Genomic DNA, 19,562 nt, shown 5'->3' on the forward strand with positions numbered 1-19,562 from the left:
TTAAAAGGAGAAGAATCTTCTGCCTGTGCCTTTTCTCGCACCCACTGAGCTGTGCCTATGCAGGCACATAGGCTTGGCAGTGAATGATTCCAAGAAGGGAGCTGTATAAACCTGAGATAGGTTTATAATTCTTATTAGGTTCTGCTGTTTGGTGTCTTCACTCTGAGTAGCTAGCTGGGCGAAGCAGTCATAACCAGAAAGGTCTGGTGCAGCAGGCTGGGTGCTTGGTTGGTGGTTTCTGCCTACTGCTAACTCAGGGAGGAGGCAAGAATAGGAGGAGCGTTTTATCTAGAAGTCTCTTGTTAGGTCATGTTCTGCTTCTTCCCCTATTGATTAGGTGTGGGAAACTTGGACTAGTTGTTTCATTTGATCTGGATGCTTCTTAGTGTTGATACTGTTCTTACATATTTAATTAATATTATGATTCTAGGATACCTTGTTTATTTGGCTTTTCTTCTGTAATAATCTCCAATGACGGGTCTCTTCCTTCCTTGATGAGTCAGTTTTCCCTTGTTTGCAAGACAATTGCATCAGAATAATCAGACCTCAGATCTTTTTGTTTGTAAGTGATCTAAATGTTTGACCTCTGATTTTTTTTGTGTCAGAATGCGAGTTCCTTGTGATTCCTTAAGCTTAAGCAGCTTTTATGTGGTATTTATTTGGTGACCTAAAGGCATCGAGCTTTGTGATTTTTCCCACTCAATGCATATTGTTCAATGCTTTAATAGCTGTTTTCTGCCCCTTTTCTTGACATGTGGATGCAGAAACTGGGTATAGTACTCCAGCAGCAATTCTAATGCTAGCAGGTAGAGACTCCCAAAGTATTTATTTGCCTACTCATTTGTGGTTGTCAGAGCCTTACTGCTGCAGTAATGTATCTAATTAGGAGAGACTGATTATCTGTCTCATGTCAGATGATGTTTCCGTGTGTTCTTTGCTCCCTGATGTATATCCCCTTTTATCTGAGTTGGAACACGTGCAGTTTGATTGCAGTACATTAAAAGGCTGATGTCGTTTGTTCTACGCCACTTCCTCATCTCAGGATCAGCTACAGACCTTGTAAATCGTTTTTCCTAAACTTTTATTAAAAAAAAGATATGAATAAAGTGATAAACTGATTCCTCTTGGGAGTAGTTAGAGCAGTATTAGTTCAGTAAACTTAGTTATATTTTTGAGACCTATTATTTATTGATATCTACTCATTTTTCTGCCATTTTAGTTTCTTAACAACAGACTTGTGTGTGGTATGTGGGTATATTATGGATGTGTCGTTGCTGTACAGTCTTTATAGACTGAAGTTGTAATGTTATCATTAGAAAGTTACTTTGACAAGAACATCAGTGGGACGTTAGCTATTATGTTATCTTTCGCTTATCTTTACCCTTCGTTTATGCTCGGTTCCTCGGTTTATCCCGCGGCTGGTACCCGCGGCTCGCTGTAGCTCCCAGCCCTGGCAGGCCGTGCTGTTCCGAGCAGCGCTCCCGACGGGCTCCCGGAGCTGGCCATGGTGCTGAGAGCTGCCTTCGGGATGCGAGGTCGCGCTGACCAGAGCCTAGATCAGCGCAGCGTTCTGCCCTTGGACCTCCGCAGCAAACCTTTGTGCTTACTCTCTGCTGTGGAAGAGGTTTCCCCAGAAGCACTTCTTGTGGATTTCTTACAGTCCCAGTCGTGTTACATTCATCATTACTAGCAGATTCCTTGTGGTCCAAGTTACATCATAGAAATTTATACCAGCCTTGAGCAAGAGAGATAAGCTCGTGCAGTTCTATTAGTGCCTCATTAACGTGAAACTTCAGAGATCACAGTCCATCAGAATGAACTTTTAGATAGTGTAAAAAGTTTAAAAGCATGGCTCTCACTGTTTTGTGATCTCACAGCCCTGGTCCTCACGAGAGTCCTACAGAACAGCATCCAAAGATGAACCTGAAAAATAATACATCTGTAAGCAGCTTTCAGCTTATTACAGACATTTTAGAATGTATTTTCTTCTGTTTTCCACTAATCACTGTATTCTCCCTTCCTCCCCACACCACACTTCTTTCTCATGTATTTCAAATGTGGTTACTAATGATGCTGTTTCCAGTACTTATTAAATATGCTACACATAACCCTCCCCTCCCCCAGCACTCAAATAAAACTTAGGAAATTGTACCTGAGACTTTCCTTCTTTGTGTTGCTCCCATCACTGGCTTCTGCAGCTTGACAAACTTTCAGTAGACAAATTGTCCTTTGATCAGACTTGTCAGCTGATAACGACAGAGAAATGGATTAAAGAAATGTACTTCTGCCCTGATCCCCCTGCCTCTGCATATTAGCCTTGCAGGGTTTTTAATATTTAACAATGTGGTAAAAGCCTAGTCCTCCTAGGGCAAGAAATTCTATGTCAGCAGAAGCATCTGATTACTTACCTAGCAAATGCTGTAGAAATCTCTTCATCATTCTTACTTGTTAATAGGTAGTGCCAGACCAAAATTAGGTGAATACGTACTGAATATAATCAGGGCAAAAATATTTTAATCCAGTGATAAGAACTGAATTTAAAAAAAGCCTGTCTTTGTACTTTGCATTTAAACTTTTCCCTATAGAAAGGTAGCAAAATTAATATGACAATTTAGCTAAAGTTCAGAGAATCCTTATGAAATTGAGTATTAACCCACTGAATTTATTTAGAAAAGTGAAAATAATATTGAGAGATTTGACTATTATGTCAATTCTGGCAACAGAAATATCAGTTTTACATTGTAACTTATTTGTAGACAGCATCATATGGCTTCTATGTTTTATGGCAATTGTTTCTGGCTGTTCACGAGAGGTTTTTTTGTTGTTGTTGTTATGTGATTTTTTTTTTTCTTCTTTTCCTTACTGAATTAAACACATTGGAAATGCCCTGAGTCAGCCTCAAGTAGATACAAATGTCACAGTTTTGTGGAGCTTTTTATTCTCTTGCTTCTCTTGATGCTCAGGTCTTCAGCAGCTTAAGATTTTCTAGTTGTATCTATTGTATAAAAATGGTTACTTATGTAACTGCTACCTGAGGTAACAAACTTTCATTCAGAAGTTGATTTCTTTGAACTCCAGGTGTGGCTTAGCTGTACTCAACCTTCAAATACACTGCATAAATTTTCATTGCTAAAAATCTGACCTAGAATCCCTCAACCAGCTGCTCTAAGTAAACTTGAGGATAAGAGACCTTTATTAATGTGATGGTTCTCTGCATCCAACTAGTGGAATTAATCAAATGTAATGATGAGAGGCATTTCCTTATCTGAAGCCAGATACTGGAATGAAAAAAAATCCCTTGTCTAATCAATATCTTTCTGCAACCATCTGTAATCTGTTTTTTTCATATTGAACTTTGTGTGTAACAAGTCATGTGCTAAAATGATAAGCAGAGATGATTGCCCTCTTAGGGTTGGCATAAGATCCACTTGGCTTGAACACTGTGGCATCTGATCTAAGATAAAGTAATGGAAAAATTGCAGGTAATAACGATCTCATGGATAAGACAGATTTTCTGTTTTCAAGTAAGTGATGTGTGGAAGTCATCCGTGATCCTCACAGCTACAGGAAGTTCATACATCTGCAATAACCAGTACTGAATCTCACTGTACTTAAAAACTCAATTGGCTCAATCCTGTGCATACATAGTTTTCCCAATTGAGGAGCATTTAGTTTCATTGGAAATAACCATTGGGTGTGTGAGAAGTAGACAAAGCATTAAAAATAAATAACACGACTGTAATATGATTGTTATTTAAAAGATTACTATGCTTATGTGCTTTTAGCATGATTTTTGTTTAAAGCTAAATCTAATTGAAGATTCCATAAAGCAACAAAAAATTAAAGATGATTCTAGATATTCAGATTAATATTTTGGCATGAATATTAGAGTGGAGGAGAAATAAATGCACCGCATAAAGCAAGGCATTTATGTGGGATGGAGAGAAGGAAAATAAGCTGCTGGCAGCTAATTTTAACACCCAACATTGCCTTTCTTAACTTGTAAATGTGGGTCCTTTAAACTAGCACTTCCAGCTTGAAAGCAGTTCCACACAATTCCTGCCTCTAGAAGGATTTGTATTGCCACATGGTAATTCAAATTAGGGAACTATTCTATCTGAAGGATAAACGTTTCTGTGAATCTCCCATTTTAAGAAAGTTTTAGAAAACTGCTGCCAAAATTTGTGATTAGAACCTCTCTGTTGTGTAGTATAACTTGCAAGGACAACATACATAGGAAAAAACAGTGCTTCCAAGACTGATTCTGTCTTTTTATTAATCTAAAGAGCTGTTGTAATTCAAGGAGCGGTGCTTATCATTAGAGGATGATATCATATGAGGATGATTATGTGATGTTAAGTGGTTTTGATAGAGCTGCAGGTTTTTAACATTTGAGAATCTTTTACTGTAACTGCTTCTTCTGTGAATAGCCTAAATTTATAGCAGTAAGTATAATATAAAATTTTATTTTAAAGGATTTTAGCAAAAACAGTATTGTAAAAGAATATCTGGTATTTTTTAAAGAATGTAAAAGTGGTTATAACTGCGTATCCTAAGGAGCATTAATGAATGAATGTAACCAAAAGTGAGATGCATTTAATAGCCCATGAATTGTTTGATCTCTGCTATGTTTAAAAATGCTCCAAGCTGTACTTCCTTTGATCTCTGTTTTTTGTTGAAAGTTAACATTTAGTAAAAGACACATGGAAATTTACTTTCAGGAGTTATTACTCACTATTTTCTAAGATACATATTGTAGTAGATTGTAATACTTCAGCTGGGGTGTGCGTTTCTGATTTTAATGAATCCCAAAATTGCTCTTTGTGAAGGGTAACAAATCTTAATAGGCGAATTGCTCTTCAGCTGTAAGTGGGGAAAAAAACATGAGCAAATATGAAAATTGTTGAACGTCACAGGGATATGCTATAGGCGCAAGGTATTAAATCAACATAATTTCATCACTGAAATGGTCTGCAGCGTGATTTGATGCACCTTGATTAGAGGTAGAATTCAAGCCTATAATATTAGTGATTGGTATTAGTTTTTAATGTGTATATGAAAAATCTGAATTTGAATGAGAAGCATGATGATGGAGGGCATGGGAAGTGTGTCAACTGATGGGAAGAGTACTATAAATAGATATGTTGAGATTATTACAGACAAAACCCAGTATAAAAAGGGAAGGTGAAATGATGGAACAAATTGTGCTTGGAGATTGTGTTTCTTGCATAGAAGATTTTTTCTTTTCCTCCAAATAATTGCCTGATGGAAGAGCTAAAGAGTTTACTTGAGTTCTAGTTGCTTGCTTTCTGTCATCGTTTCAATAACAGCTAGCTAGCCAGTACGTTTAGGGTTGGAACTTCTTTGAAGCAAATGATAGAATATTACTGGCAAGTATTTAATTCACACTGCAGCTTGTCAATTCACAATTTAAGATTTTATAGGGAACAGAATTTCTTTGTCCTCTCTCTATCTTCCCAGACATAATGCATGAATGTATAGTTGTTTGTTTTTTGATAGGAAGTGCTTGAATGGTATACAATTCTCAAGGTACCAGTGAACCAGGGATATATAAAAAGCAGAGATGAACTTCATGTTGTCCCTTGTTTCATCTGAATTGCTAACATTTGATTTTATTGCTTTTTGACTGGTATTTATCATTCAGTTGCCATCACCTGTAACTGTGTATCATAATAAACAATGTGTAATTTTTGGTAGCTAGTACTCTGTTGCACTTTTAAGGAGAAGTTCTATACATCAGAAAAAATAATCATAATTTTACATTTATCTACACAGAACCTCAACTGATATTTAATTCCCAAGTTCTTTGGTACCGTAAGGTCACTCAGCAGTTCGTCATTGTTGTCTCTTTTCTTTCTTCCCTTTTTTTAAAAAAACACTAGCAAACAAAACAAAAAACCCACTAAATGACATATTGTCAACCAGCTTTTGTTATTTCAGTTCTAATTCTGCTTTCCAGGTTATCTGTGAAAGTGTAGATATGTGCTGATTGTTTCTTGCTCCTTGCAGAACTTGTGACCTCTTTCCTTAGTCTGAAGTGACTGCTTAGTCCAGTTTCGTGACTTTTGACCAATTATTGTGTAAAGCACTTGTCCCTTCATGCCAGAGCTGTTAGTTTCTTTAAAAAGACTTTGTCTTTGACTTTTTAAAAGGTATTTTATTTATTTCTCAGTCTATTTTGCTTTGTCCCAGTTGCTCTTTTGCACTTCCAGTACCTTATTGTTTTTAAAAATTACTTAGCTTTTTGTTGCAGTTCTTAGTCTACTGTTCATTTATGTTGGATTTTTATTTTTATTTTTTACTTCTGTTTTAATTGCTATTTTATGCTTTGCTCTGTGCTTCCTACTTGGTCTATGTTAGAGAGACTGCTTGGTTTGCAAGACTAAAATGGGAGTTAAGTTCAGTTAGTCGTTACAGAATGTGACTGTGAATTATGTCACATGCAAAGTAATGATCATCTTGAAGAAAAATTGTATTTAAATATCCAAGAAATCCAGTCCAAAATTTGAAAGCAGTGCTATTAGTGATCCAGATGGAAGATCATGAGTCAGGTTTTCTATATATGAATAATTTGTTCAATAATATATTTTTCAGTGGAACTTGAATTAAAAATGTAAATATTGATCTTGATAAGTGATGACTCATCAGCCTAAAAATAATAGCTCTCTGTGCTGCACTGTGTATTCACAAATGATCTAGAAAAAGTGCAAATAGTGAAGTGACAGTGATGATAAAAGGGCTTTGAGAATAGTAAAGCTGTAGACAGGCATGGAAGAAGTGCAGAAAGGCATTGCAACTCTGTCTGAGGTAATTATAGACGAAAATTATTGTAAAGGAGTGCATAGATGGAAACAGTTTTGAAATGTACACAGTGATGGGCTAACCTCAATGGAGTGAAGTCTTGCAGACCTTCTGGAACTAGCAGACAAATGCCTAAGAATGTCTCATAGGGTCTGTGGTTTATCAGGGAGAAGTACACAGAAAGGGGAAAAATAAATCCGTGGGTAAGGGAATAAATAGATGAAGAGAGACATGAGGGGAATATGACAGCAAGCTGTTCCCTGCATGGGTCTGAGAAGTGAACGGGGAACAACTGCCAACTTTGCCTTTCAGTACAAAGGTTAGAGAACCTCAGATGTAAGTAACAAAAGATAAATCGAAAACAAATACAATCTTCCCGCAGCATGGAAATAAATTGTAGTTTACTTGCAGTGGTGTTATGGATTCTAAAAGCTTTTGTGGGTTCAGAAAATATATGATGAATTCAGAGCTGGAAAGTCTTAAATATCATCTTTGGCTCAAAAAGAGTTTTTTGTCCCTGCTTTTTATGTCCTCAGAAAGTATTCTGGGAAAGTACAATAATATGCTTTCTGCATCCTTTTATTCCTTCCCTCTGCGTATGTTGTTGGCAGCAGTCATGGACAGGAGACTGGGCTGAATAGATCTTTGATCTAACTCATCTGTCTGCTCTCATGATTAGCTGTCCATGCTATCTACTTTTCTGCTGTCTAAACTAATTTTAGGTTAAGTGTCTACAAACTGAATTCTTTTTTTTTTTTTTTTTTTTTTTTTTTTTTGGATTTCTCCCAACTTGTAAGTACTGTTGCCAAAGTTCCATTCGAGTTTCTTAATACCTGTCTCCCATTTCAAACCAGTCATTATTGCTTGAAGACATGATGAAATCCTCCTTCATGCCAAATCATGTTGTTGACCCTAACATTTTTCCTTGGAAGATCCTGGCCTGAAGATCCTGGTTTTCACAAGCAGGTTCGTGATTCTGTCCTTGCTGAGCTACTCATCTCCTTGGTTTTTCTGGACTGTGCTTTCTGATGCAGATAGTGCCTGAGCCCATGTGATCTTTGTGGATTATCCTGTCAATGAGGTGCTACATGGCACCACAGGGAGTCTCCAAAGCCTCTTTAAACTGAGGATAAAGTGAGACCTTGTGCTGTTCCACTGGTAGTATGCTATTGTGTGCATATTTCAGTGACCTTAGTTCCACCTTATGCTGGCATAGCCAAGCACCAAGCCATTTCCAACCTCTCATGTCCTTCAGCAATGCATTCCTTCATTGAGGAGGTCAAAGCCCTAAGATTTTGGTAGATCTCCTGCATTGCATGGGTGCACTCAGAGGCCATCTTCCTGACAGCTAGGATCTTTTGGAGTAGTTTTGCATGGTTTGGTAGTTACTGACCTGATTTCATGCATTCTTAAAAAGGTGAGCTGCTCTCTTCAGATGTATCTATGTGTGTGTGCAGCCAATGCCCTCCTTTTATCACAATAGAACTGCAGATTCAGAATTAAGCACCCCTAAAGTAAGGATGCTAAGGAATTAGATGTGACAGATAAAAAGATAGGTTTTTTTTTTGTTTGTTTTGTTTTTTTGTTGTTGTTGTTGTTTTTTTTTTTTAGCATATTTTTTGCTAGAAAATAGTGTGGGAACTTGAAATACTAGTTGATAAATAAGGCTGTTATCTTGAAACAAAATGCTATATATTTAATTTGTCTTCCAACTGAAGAAAATATTGCCACTTCTCTAATAACAACATAGCTGAATGTGCTGAAGTTGCCAGAAGGAAATCTAGGCTATTTGGCAGCAGATGACAAGACAGTTGGGAGCTTTTCACACCTGGAATCTGCAAATGGTGATGAGAGTTTTGGTACCCTAAGGCTTGAGATAGGGAAACATAAAATAGCATTGGTTAAGTATAGTTTTGTTTTAATTTATTTTTTCTAAGGATTTCTTCACAACCAATACAGTTGGAAATTTAAGTTGGAGTCTTAAATTATGTTTCTTGTTGACCTGCTGGATAATGATTTTCAGTTATGTTAAAGACCCCAAATTTCAATGAAGATATTTAGAAAATACTTAGTTTGTAAGAGTAGAATAGTTCTCAAGTTTGAGTATAGAAATACACACTTAAAGCATTTGGATTTTGCATTTCAAATATGGGACTTTACTATAAATGCTATGGAATTAAGACCTTTAAAACTGTCCTGTATTGACTCTCTGTTTATTCAGACTTGTTGAATGTTTCTTTGCTCCTTTAAGTTTTCTTCTGCTCCAAGGTAGAAAGTATGGAAATAGCAAGCAACTTTAGAAGGCAGCCAGATAAAGCTAATAACATAGGGAGTTCTTAATGGCATAACAGTGATATAAGTCCACAGAAGTGGCCACAGGAGGTGTGTGTGTATACGTATGTGTGTGTATATATACATATATATGTATCTATATACATATGCATTTACATATGTCTATACATATATTCTGTGGAACAGAATTAACCTCGTGTCCTTAATTGTTTTGTCCTGTGACTACATTCAGCCAGCACTGTACTACTTTCTCAGCCCTAGGTTTAGATTTTAACGTCTGTAAAGGCTGACCAGCAGATAATGACTTCAGTTTAGGGCCATCTCTAAAGAAGTTCTAACATACACAAGCTTACATGTATGCAAATTACATAACAAGACAGTCTTTTCATTCTGAATTAGAGTCAGCTCTGTTGTATTAGGCGTGCATGAACACTCGATATGTAACGCGACAGGCCCTCCCCTGCTCGGTCATGCATATGTAGAAGAGTTCATGCATATGTAGAAGGGGTCATGCATATGTAGAAGAGGTTTAGATGAAATAGGAAACCTATATAAGGGACTCACACAATCAAATAAACGCCATTTTACCGCTCACCACATTGATGTAATGAAAAGTGTGTGATTTGGTCGGGGCCGTCAAACCACCTTACTGAGGGATGTGACTTCTGAGGTTACCAGATCAAGGTAACAAGCTCATAGAAATGTGGCATTTTTGGGGGGTAAGTTTTGCTCTGTCTAACTGCATGTAATGTTTAAATTTACCTGGTTGGGTTAAATTAAAGAGTTATTTTGGGTAGATGAGAAGTAGTTATAAGCAGTTTAAGTAGGTAGAAGAGTATTGAATTCTGAATGCTGTTTGTTCAATAATAAATTTGGTTATAAGCACCACTTGTCCTTTAACTATATTGTACTGTGGCCAGTATTTTGCTCTGTGGGATATGGAACATGCTGGAATGCTCTTACGTTGTTTACCACCATTGTAAAGTCTTCAGCTGCTTTGCTGAAAGCAATAGCTGTCTGTATTTCAGTAACATAAATGGAACTATCTGTGTTTTTATGCGCTTCTTAGTCATCTGTGGCATTTAGAATGTCTGAACAATCTGAAATCAAGTCCTCCAAAATTCATAGCCTTTCCAGTTTCGTCCTGAAGACCACCTCCAAAGAATGTATATATAATATGTCTGTCCAGAAAGTCCTTTAAAGGTAGCCCTCTCCAAAAGTGTCTTTCCGTATGAATTTTAAGAGGGCTGTAATCTAGACTGCCAAGTGTGTGTTTTCTGTCATGATATTTACCCACGGGAATGCCTTAATAATTCTTAACAAATTTTCAGTTTCATTGAGTTAAGGTCATTACAGCACACAGCAGAGCAGTGGAAATCAGTCTATATCAGAGTGTGAATAAAAGCTTTAAAGAAATCCTGTTCTCTCAGCAGTGCAGGCATGTAGGTGTCTGATACAGCTGTGGTTTAGCAGAAACGTAAATCAGCTTTGGACTTAAGTTAGGGAAATAAGACTGTTAGCATAAACAAACTGAAAATTCATCTTTTCTCCATCGTAAGCATCGGTATAATTGAGTGTAATTCAGTGTGACTGTCTAACTGGGAGTTGCTGCCCATAGCACAGGAAGAATGTGGAGCAAGGGGAGGCTTGTCAAAGGAGGACCACAGAGAAGACCCATGGGATAGGAAGGAAGGCTTAATTTAGAGGAGGTTAAAAATGATTTGATCTCTGTGTTTAGATGCTTAAATGAGGTAAAATTAGCAGGACTGGAACTCAGTTTCCAAAAGTGTGACAAAGTCTTGTGGTAAGAAACTAAAATTAGACGGATGAAACCTTGAAAGAAAACCAAGTCCTGTGAGGGAAGGGACTTGACGGAATACATTATAGAGGTGTGCAGTGACCTTGTTGCTTAGAGTCTGATGACCAAGTATTTGTGCATATACACTGTGAAGGGTGAAGAGCTATCTGAACAGGTAGAAATTCTGGTTAATTTCCAACTCTTGTGCTCTTGAAATCCAAGTACTTAAAGACTCCTGCATTCAGGGTCTTGAAGAACACAAAGTTGTCCAAATTAACCTCAACATGCTTGTAACATTTGTCTTTCTTAGGTGAAACAATGCTTGGCTATTTTTTATGAGCACCAGCACAAAACTTTAAAACCATTGCACGTCACGTATTTAACAAAGCATTTACTTTTTCTGCAGATGATGAATTTCTCTTGTGAGAAAGCTTTAGCAAAATTCATACTTGTCAATTTTTATCTCATTCTAACCAGATGAATACTTCCTGCACTGCTTTTTTTAAAAAACAAACAAAAATAAGCCCCATGCCAAGGGGAAAAAAACGAAGTAGGAAAATAAAGAAAGATATAGGAGTGAACAGAGTACTTAGTGAAAAATACCACATAATTGGAAGGGGGTGGAAGACTGGAGCAAATGGAAAAATCATGCAGCATGTTATAAACATGTAATTTTAGAAGTGTTTAGTAGACCTTTATCAATTTGTTACTGCTGTTTAGTTTTCTCTTTAGCTTACTTAGTTCTTGTCTGTGTTCTGATAACTCCAACCAAAAAGGCCGGTAATTATAATCAGCAGTTCAGTAATGCTAGGTGCGTTAACTTAAATTACTACAACTTGCTCTATAATTTTGACCTTATCTACAGGGAGAACTTACCAGCACCAGTAGAATGGAAATTGGTTTAGTTCAACTTGATTAAATTCCAGGGTGGACACTTAGACTCAGAATATACAATCTTAATTTGGTTTCCCTTCATTTGTTTGAATTAAACCAATTCAAGCTGTGTATTCTTAATAAGTGCTCTTTCACAGATATCTAATCCACTCTATCTAATTAGGTATAAATTTAAATCTTCAACTAATTCAGATTAATTTTCCTCCAGAGGTTTTGGTTTTGTTTGCCTTAAATGTCAGAATTTACAATTGAAGTGAGAAAGGCATAAATGAATTAGGAAAAAAATGACTATGGAAGAGTATGAATATAGAACAAAAACACACAACTGAATGTAATTACTGTTGTGTTAAGTCTTGGTCTTTGATTAAGCGGTTGGGTTTTGTGAGCTTTATTGTGGTTTTTTGGTATAACCTAGGCATGGTGTTAGACTGAGCATTTCTACATGGGAAATGACATATAGAATATGAATTTTACATGAAAGTAGTTGGTAGGCATCACAATAAATTAAGAATGAATTGCAATTCCATTCTAAGTATCTAATTTTAATTGTGTAATTTTTAGGCTAATATCTTTTTCTAAGTTATTATTATATATTACTATTATTTCTCAATTATCTATTGAAGTGTGAATTATTTAGTTGATTAAAAGCTTTTGTTATTAAAATTAGAAAAAAATATGCTTAATTTACAGCAGTTTGAAATTACCCTTATATTCTTATTAATAGACTTAAAAATATATATATATATGTAAGGAACAGTTATACTTGGATTTCTTTTTGAACTGGAAGTTGCTTAGCTGTAATTCTAATACAAGTCACTGTAGGATACAAGAAACCTAGTTAACATGCTGTGTGAGAAACATAACTGTTTCTGTGTTTCATGCCAGTGTTACCTTATGTTCTGCTTTTATTCTGCAGCCAGTGGTTAAATGGAAGCCACTCCTGGGTTCTGGATGGTTTTTGCTGACGCAGACTTGGCATAGCAGCTCCATCACATCAGGAGGTTGCAATGAGTGGAGGTGGGGAGCAGCCTGACATCCTCACTGTGGGAATCTTGGTCAAAGAAAGATGGAAGGTGGTAAGTATGTCTTCCTGCAATTCTTTTTCATTTTTAAAAATACTCCTGTTAGGATATTGAGTCCAATTAGCTCATGATTATGTCAACCATTTTGGTAATCAATCAAGCATCCTATTGAAACTAGTCAGATTGTGAATCTGGTTACTACTTATAGGATACTCTTTCCAGACCTTCCTGCTCTTCCAAATAGAAAGAAATTTTGCTTGCTGTATTGCAGCAAAGATTTATCCATGTCTGATTTATATCCCTTTGATTGTGTGCCTATATTGGCTGTATGGTAAATATGTTTGTTCCACTTCAGTGTTCATATTCTTGATCTGGAGAGATGCAAAATCCATTCTAACTATTTTTGTTGGGAAAAACAGGCTGAGTTCTCATAGTTGCTTCTCCACATCCCTGATCATTTTAGGATGTTGTTACATGTAGATTTTTTTTCAGATGGGGGAAGAAAAAACCCAACACCACAAAGAGAACTAAATAAAAAAATGAAAAGCAAAAAAATAAACTGTGAATGGCCACTGACCCATTGTCTTTGCTTTAGTTTACTCACATGTTTCAATATTTTGTTTTAAATTGTGAAGCTGAACATATGAGTTGTAGATTCATCGTTGACTTCAAATTCATTTAAAGAAAATATTTTCAACTATCTTGTGCTCAGTACTTCATTTAAAAATGCAGGAATCTGATGTTAGCTGATGTTAGTGTTGTGTAAATAGAACCAGAGCTACTATCCTTGGAGCATATGCATTTGTAAAATACTTTCTTTTATCATATCTCAATATTGCAGTGGAGTAAATAGTGAAATTATAGTTTCTTGTCATATATAGTATAAAGTAGCATTATAAATAGAAAACATTAAATATTAAATATTGTATGTACTGTGGAGAGTCTTATTGGCAACTGGCTAGCTGAGAAGGGTCACATAAACACAGTGCAGCTAAAGAAGCAGCCGTACCACCTGCAAGGACAGCAAGAACAGCAGTATGCCCTGAGATGGTGAGAAACTAGCTATGGTTTTGTGAACTTAACAAGGGAGTAACTATCAGGACGATAACTACAAGTTGCAAGGATACTTGGGGATGGTATGTAATTGGGAACCAATGATGAGCTCCGCTTTTGCACTATGTATGAGCTAATTATCTGCATTATAAAGGTACACGCAGCCAAGCAATAAAGGAGACTAGCTGATCATATGTCAATGACAGGTGTGGTCGTTTGCTTTTCTCCCGCCCTCTCCGACAATGTGCAATAGAAGAAATGCTTTCTCCAGGTTTATATTTTTTCCTAACTTTGTGTGACTATAAATTTTAAATTTTATGTTTTCCTAATCAAATATTACAGGTAAATGAATGCCAGACATTGTCTGTGAGTAACTTCAGTTTCTTAATTTCTGTAGCAAACTAAGGATTTCTTAATGGTGTCTAAGGTATATATTTCTTTCATAAGGGTTTCATAGGACAGGATGCCAGCAAAAAAAGAGTATCATGCAAATTTCAGAAATTCTATACTTCATAATCTAGCATTAAAATAATTATGGATGATTTTTGCTAGGATTCTTGCAGCAATAGCAAAGTTTCCTTGTGTAGGAAGATGAGGTGGTATAAGCCAGCAGACTTCAAGATTTTGTATGAAGGAGCGCTGATCCCTGCTAGTGCTCTCTCTGATTGTTCCTTGTGGAGTTCTCTGATATCTTGCTTTTCTCTCCCCATTGAAGATTGAAATTAAAAAACATATAATTTCCAGAATGTGCATATATATATATATATATATATATATGTATGTATGTATATATATATATATATATGTATATGTGTGTGTATATATATATATATATATATATATATATATATGTATATGTATATGTATATGTATATGTATATGTATATATATGTATATATGTAGATTTGCAGCCAGTGTAGAACTGAGAATTTTTGCTGCTCAGGATTTTGTTCTCTGTAATAATAAAATCATACCTGGAGTTTTTGTACATGACTGTTTTTTAAAACTATGCTCAAATTTTCTTTCATGTAGATATTCTTCATGATGATTCTAATTTGGGAAGTAAACATAGGAGAGATGTTATAAAAGCATTTTTTTTCCCCTTAGTTTTGTTCTCTCTACCAGTATCAGTTAGTGCTGGCTCCTTATATCAGTGCCTTTTCTAGACCCTCCCTTTTCTATGCTTTTGGAGCTGGAGAAATTGGAATGTAATAATAGTTGTTTATAGGTAGGATTAAGACCATCACTTGGTGTGCAGTGTAACAAAAGGTCCAAAGGAAAAAAAAACCAATAAGTTGGAAAAGGTGTGCTTTAGGCTTGAAGTGTAGAGTGAGAGCAGTGGAGAATAGTATGGAGAGAATGAGACGAGATGCTGAATGCAATGTTGAGATGTGTGAAACTTCTGTTCGGAGTGGAAGACTGTGGTGTAGGTGTGAAAGAGTGCAACAGCATCCTTGTCAAGGTAGAAGACATAGAGTAGATACAGCAGGATACCAATATGACTGAATAGATAACTTCTGTCTTAAAAGCAAAATGCTTTTGAACAGAAGGTGGAAAAGGGGCTGGGCTGCCTGAGAGGAAAATGGCATGTAAGAAAACCAGAGCTCAGCTTGCAGCTGAAATTTAGAAGGTATATGAAAAGCAAATGTTGGCAACGAAAAGAAGACCAAGGAAAGTGTGAGCTTATTGCTGAATTTCATGTGTGACCTAGTGACAAAGAAGGTGTAAAATGATTTTTCTGCCATCAAAGAGAAGTTCATTTGTGCCTGGAATTATTGTGTCCCATGATTATTGGATGCATGCTAATGATTCTGGTGTACTTTGTCTGAGGACAGAAATTGATCTGTTTATTAATATGGTTGCTTGTTTGTTTATTTTAGCCCATAAACAGGAAAAAAACAAAGCCTTTCAGGGGTAGTCTTGCTCAGTCTGGCCATGTCTGAAAGCTAATAAATTGAAATTACATGATTAGCTGCTTTAAGTCTGTCAAAGTGTCAAGGGTAGCTGTGTCATCTCTATCCTTTTCCACCTTTCTAACATGAGTTTTCACTGTCCCCACTGTACTTAGATTAGTGCGTATGCTGAAAACTACAGTCATGTAGACACCTGTGTTTAGCTGTTTAAGCCGAAGCAGATAGGTTGGTGGGTTACTTATGAAGTCTTAATGCAGTGTGCTGTCCACACGTGCATGTTTTTAAAGGTGTCAATGAGAGACTACAAGTGAAAATTGCTAAGTTTTGTCTTAGTCTGTGTTTTTTTCATTTAAAAAATATTGAAATCAGACCTGCTTACGCTGGTTAAAAAAAATCTTGAAATCAGAAAATGCATGATGAATTAGTGAGTGCTGTTGTGAAGTTTTTATTCTGTATGATTACATGATCTGATTTGGGTTGAAAAATGCAAGAAAATGAGTAGGCTATTTTTTTGTTTTTCTAAGTGCTTTTTCCTTTTTGGACACGTGGTTGTTTGTATGGATTAGGAGACAATGTTCAGAATTAGCAGAATTAGTGTGTTGCTGCTCTCCAGATCTCTAAAATGTTTAGATAGCATTTAATATGCTGTAGTCATATAACATTAGCAAATCTACATTTTAAAATGACATTTAGAAAATCATGTCATTCATTTCAAGGTAAAATATATTAAAAAAATTAAAATGAAAAGTAAATATATTCTCTAGGGTAAGTTTATTTTGTCTCCCTTTTTCCTGTACCAGTTGAAGAATGGCAGCTACAGGAGAGTTCACAATATGAAAGCATCATATGAAATAGCATTGACATTTTGATACTGAAGGAGATGGGTCCTTGTCTCCTATGAGCAGAGTGAAAACACAACTATCAGTATTTACTCTGAATGTAGTGTATGCTAGGAGCATTCTATTTACGTCCTCCTCAAACAGATGAATTTTGTAGTGGTGCCTGTTCCTTTAGTATGTCTGATAATAAGAATGGTGTTAGTGAACTATGACTAAATAAGTAACATTTAATATACAGACTTGAAGATAATCTTTTTTTCTGTCATGTGTAAATCACTGCACAGAATAGAAAATTCTGTCTTTTTGTAGTAACTCCCAAGAACTTTTGTACCTTTATTATCCAGTGCTTATATTTCTGAGGGGAAGGTAGCTTATTTTAAGAAACAAATGTACAGTGACATTTTGAAAGTCCCTGGGTAGCATATGGCTATTTGAGGAAAGCATATATTCAGCATGCTTACTTTGGTCAGATTCGTGCTGGGAGTTGTACTCTTACACTGTATGAAACTGAGAAAGTTTAGTGCAGATGGATGCCGTGTATTAACTCATCTTCCTAGAATTCTCTTCCAAATTTTATGCAATTAACCACATATTTATGGATTTTTTTCAATAGGTCTTTACTTAGTAAAGGGTACAATTAGATGAATCTAAAATCTGTTACGGCAGTGTTGGCAGTTTGGAAGACAGTTTGAAGAAGTACTGATGTTTTTATTCCTTCCTTCTCCTCCTTTTCTATTTCTTTTTTTTTTTTTGTGTGTGTGTGTTTGTTTTTTCAATGTAGTTAAGAAAAATAGGAGGTGGAGGATTTGGAGAAATCTACGATGCGTTGGACTTGCTTACTCGGGAGAATGTGGCGCTGAAGGTCGAGTCAGCTCAGCAACCAAAGCAAGTGCTGAAAATGGAAGTAGCTGTGTTGAAGAAACTGCAAGGTAGGACTATACCCTGGCTATACAGGAAGTAGTACGTCAGTGTATCTTTAAAAAAAAGAAAAATAATAATAATAACAATCATAACACAGTCATAGTTTGAGTAAGTACTCTCCATATACTTTTTTTGCTTATTTGGCCAATGAAAGTTTTGCTACAATTAACCTTTTCTTTGAAACAGGATGAAATGAAGGAAAAAAGAAAAAGGAAAATGAAATTGCTTGCAGACCCTGCGTTCAGCTGTACTTTATTCTGGATATGTTTGTGCTTTTTACGTTTTTTTTTTTTTTTTTTTTGTTTTTTTTTTGTTTTTTTTTTTTGTTTTTTGTTTTTTTTTTTTTTGTTTGTTTTTTTTTGTTTTTCCCTTTGGATTATTTCTTTGTACAGAAAATAGAGGCATTAAAAAGTGGAAATAAAAAAGGTGATCTAGCATTGAATTGCTGGTCCTTCGCGTAGCACCAGTGATAAGAATACTTCTATTTCTTTTTCTCTTGTCAATACTTGCAACGAGTTTTCTAAGCTGGAAACTGGAAACATAATTAAAAAAAAAACCAACACCATACCAGAAACAGAACAAACAACAAGAGTAACAAAAACAACCACCCCAAAACCACAAATTTTAAATCCTGTGACTTTGAAGAAAAAGTAATTATTTGTATCAAGAATACTCTTAGGGTTCAGTTCCTCAACTATTGAGGATCGTAGCTTTGGATACTCACTTTCAATGTACTTTAAGGTCTGAAGCAGGTAATATAGAAGTGTATGCGCAGGTATCTCTTCACTGCTTTTTGCAATATGTGAAGAAAAAGAGTGTTTGAAAAGTGACTTTTCTCTTTAAACAATTTATTCTGAATCTGGAAGACTGTGATTATTGGTCTCTGTCAGCAGCCAGATTTTTTCTGAACTCTGAGTTCGAATAAAACAAAATCTGCATGACATATGGTGCTGCCTAGTCAGCTGCAAAGGTCACATTGCTACAGAAATTGACAGCCTCTATAGATTTAAGAGGGCAAGTATGTCACATGTGACAGTGTTAACAAACTGTTCCTATGTTCGTATCTTTTTAAAGAATTTCACAAAAACATCTATTAATACTCAGCTGAGAAAGAAGACTCAGGGAGTCTGTTTTCTTTGCGTGTTAGCATTAGTCTAGAGGTGTAACTTTTAATGCTGGAAGTGACCATTAGATATTGCTGTTCAGATGGCACAGTATAGTGCAACTGATCTGACTTTAGGTGATGAATGTTGTGGATAATCAGGAAAGTGACTTTGGTAACTGATGAGACAAGGATGAACTTTATGGATATGTCGAGATCTATAGTTCACACAGATGTGTAGCTTGATTTTTTTGTGTGTATTTTTATCTGTACTCGACGGATTTTTATCAAATAAGATGTTGGATTATTTTAGAGCAAAATAGGTTGCTTAAGATCTTGACACACAAGAACTATTTCCATTAACTTTTCTACCTTTGTAAGTTTTCAGTATGTAAGAGCTAAAAATCTGCTGGAGAAAAAAACCAGTAAAAATGAATAATGTGGGGAGTAGAGAAGAACTTTGTCATTGCTTCCCAAAGAATATAGTTTTATTAAATGCTTTGTTTCTTTTTTTTTTTTTTTCTTGCTTTTGACTTTTTTTTTTCTTCAGTAGACTTACAGATTTTCAAAATATGAAATCATAGACAATTCTTTTAGGATACTTTTGTAACTACCTTCTAATAGCAAATCTCTAGTAATAGCAACTCAACTTTCATCTTGCTTTCTCCCTTTTTGTCACATGTCAATATAGGTATGCATGTATATGCGTATAATTATTATTTTGTTCTCAAAGGGCTTATGCTGTCTTACTTTCAGGGTGTTTTGAACATAAATCAGATGGAATGTAATCATCATGAAAATCCTTTTCTTGCACATATTTGGAAGGTTTGCTCTGTGACTAGTGGGTAATGAAAGGCGTGGTGCTTGCCTCACTGCTAGCATCAGGTGACAGCATTGTTCAGAATT

The 19,562-nt window shown here is 35.8% G+C and overlaps 1 protein-coding gene across 3 annotated transcripts in view; it reads left to right on the forward strand.

The window, feature by feature from the left end:
- Positions 1-19,562, forward strand: part of TTBK2 (tau tubulin kinase 2) — a 67,895-nt gene that overhangs the window by 5,565 nt on the left and 42,768 nt on the right. For all 3 annotated transcript variants that reach the window (XM_072337402.1, XM_072337403.1, XM_072337401.1), the window contains exons 2-3: positions 12,723-12,882; positions 17,415-17,562. In XM_072337402.1, coding sequence (XP_072193503.1) covers positions 12,814-12,882; positions 17,415-17,562 — 217 coding nt within the window. In that variant the 5' untranslated portion in view covers positions 12,723-12,813. The remainder of the gene's footprint in view (positions 1-12,722; positions 12,883-17,414; positions 17,563-19,562) is intronic.

The sequence above is a fragment of the Excalfactoria chinensis genome, chromosome 5 (assembly GCF_039878825.1).
Source record: "Excalfactoria chinensis isolate bCotChi1 chromosome 5, bCotChi1.hap2, whole genome shotgun sequence".
Lineage (NCBI taxonomy): Eukaryota > Metazoa > Chordata > Aves > Galliformes > Phasianidae > Excalfactoria > Excalfactoria chinensis.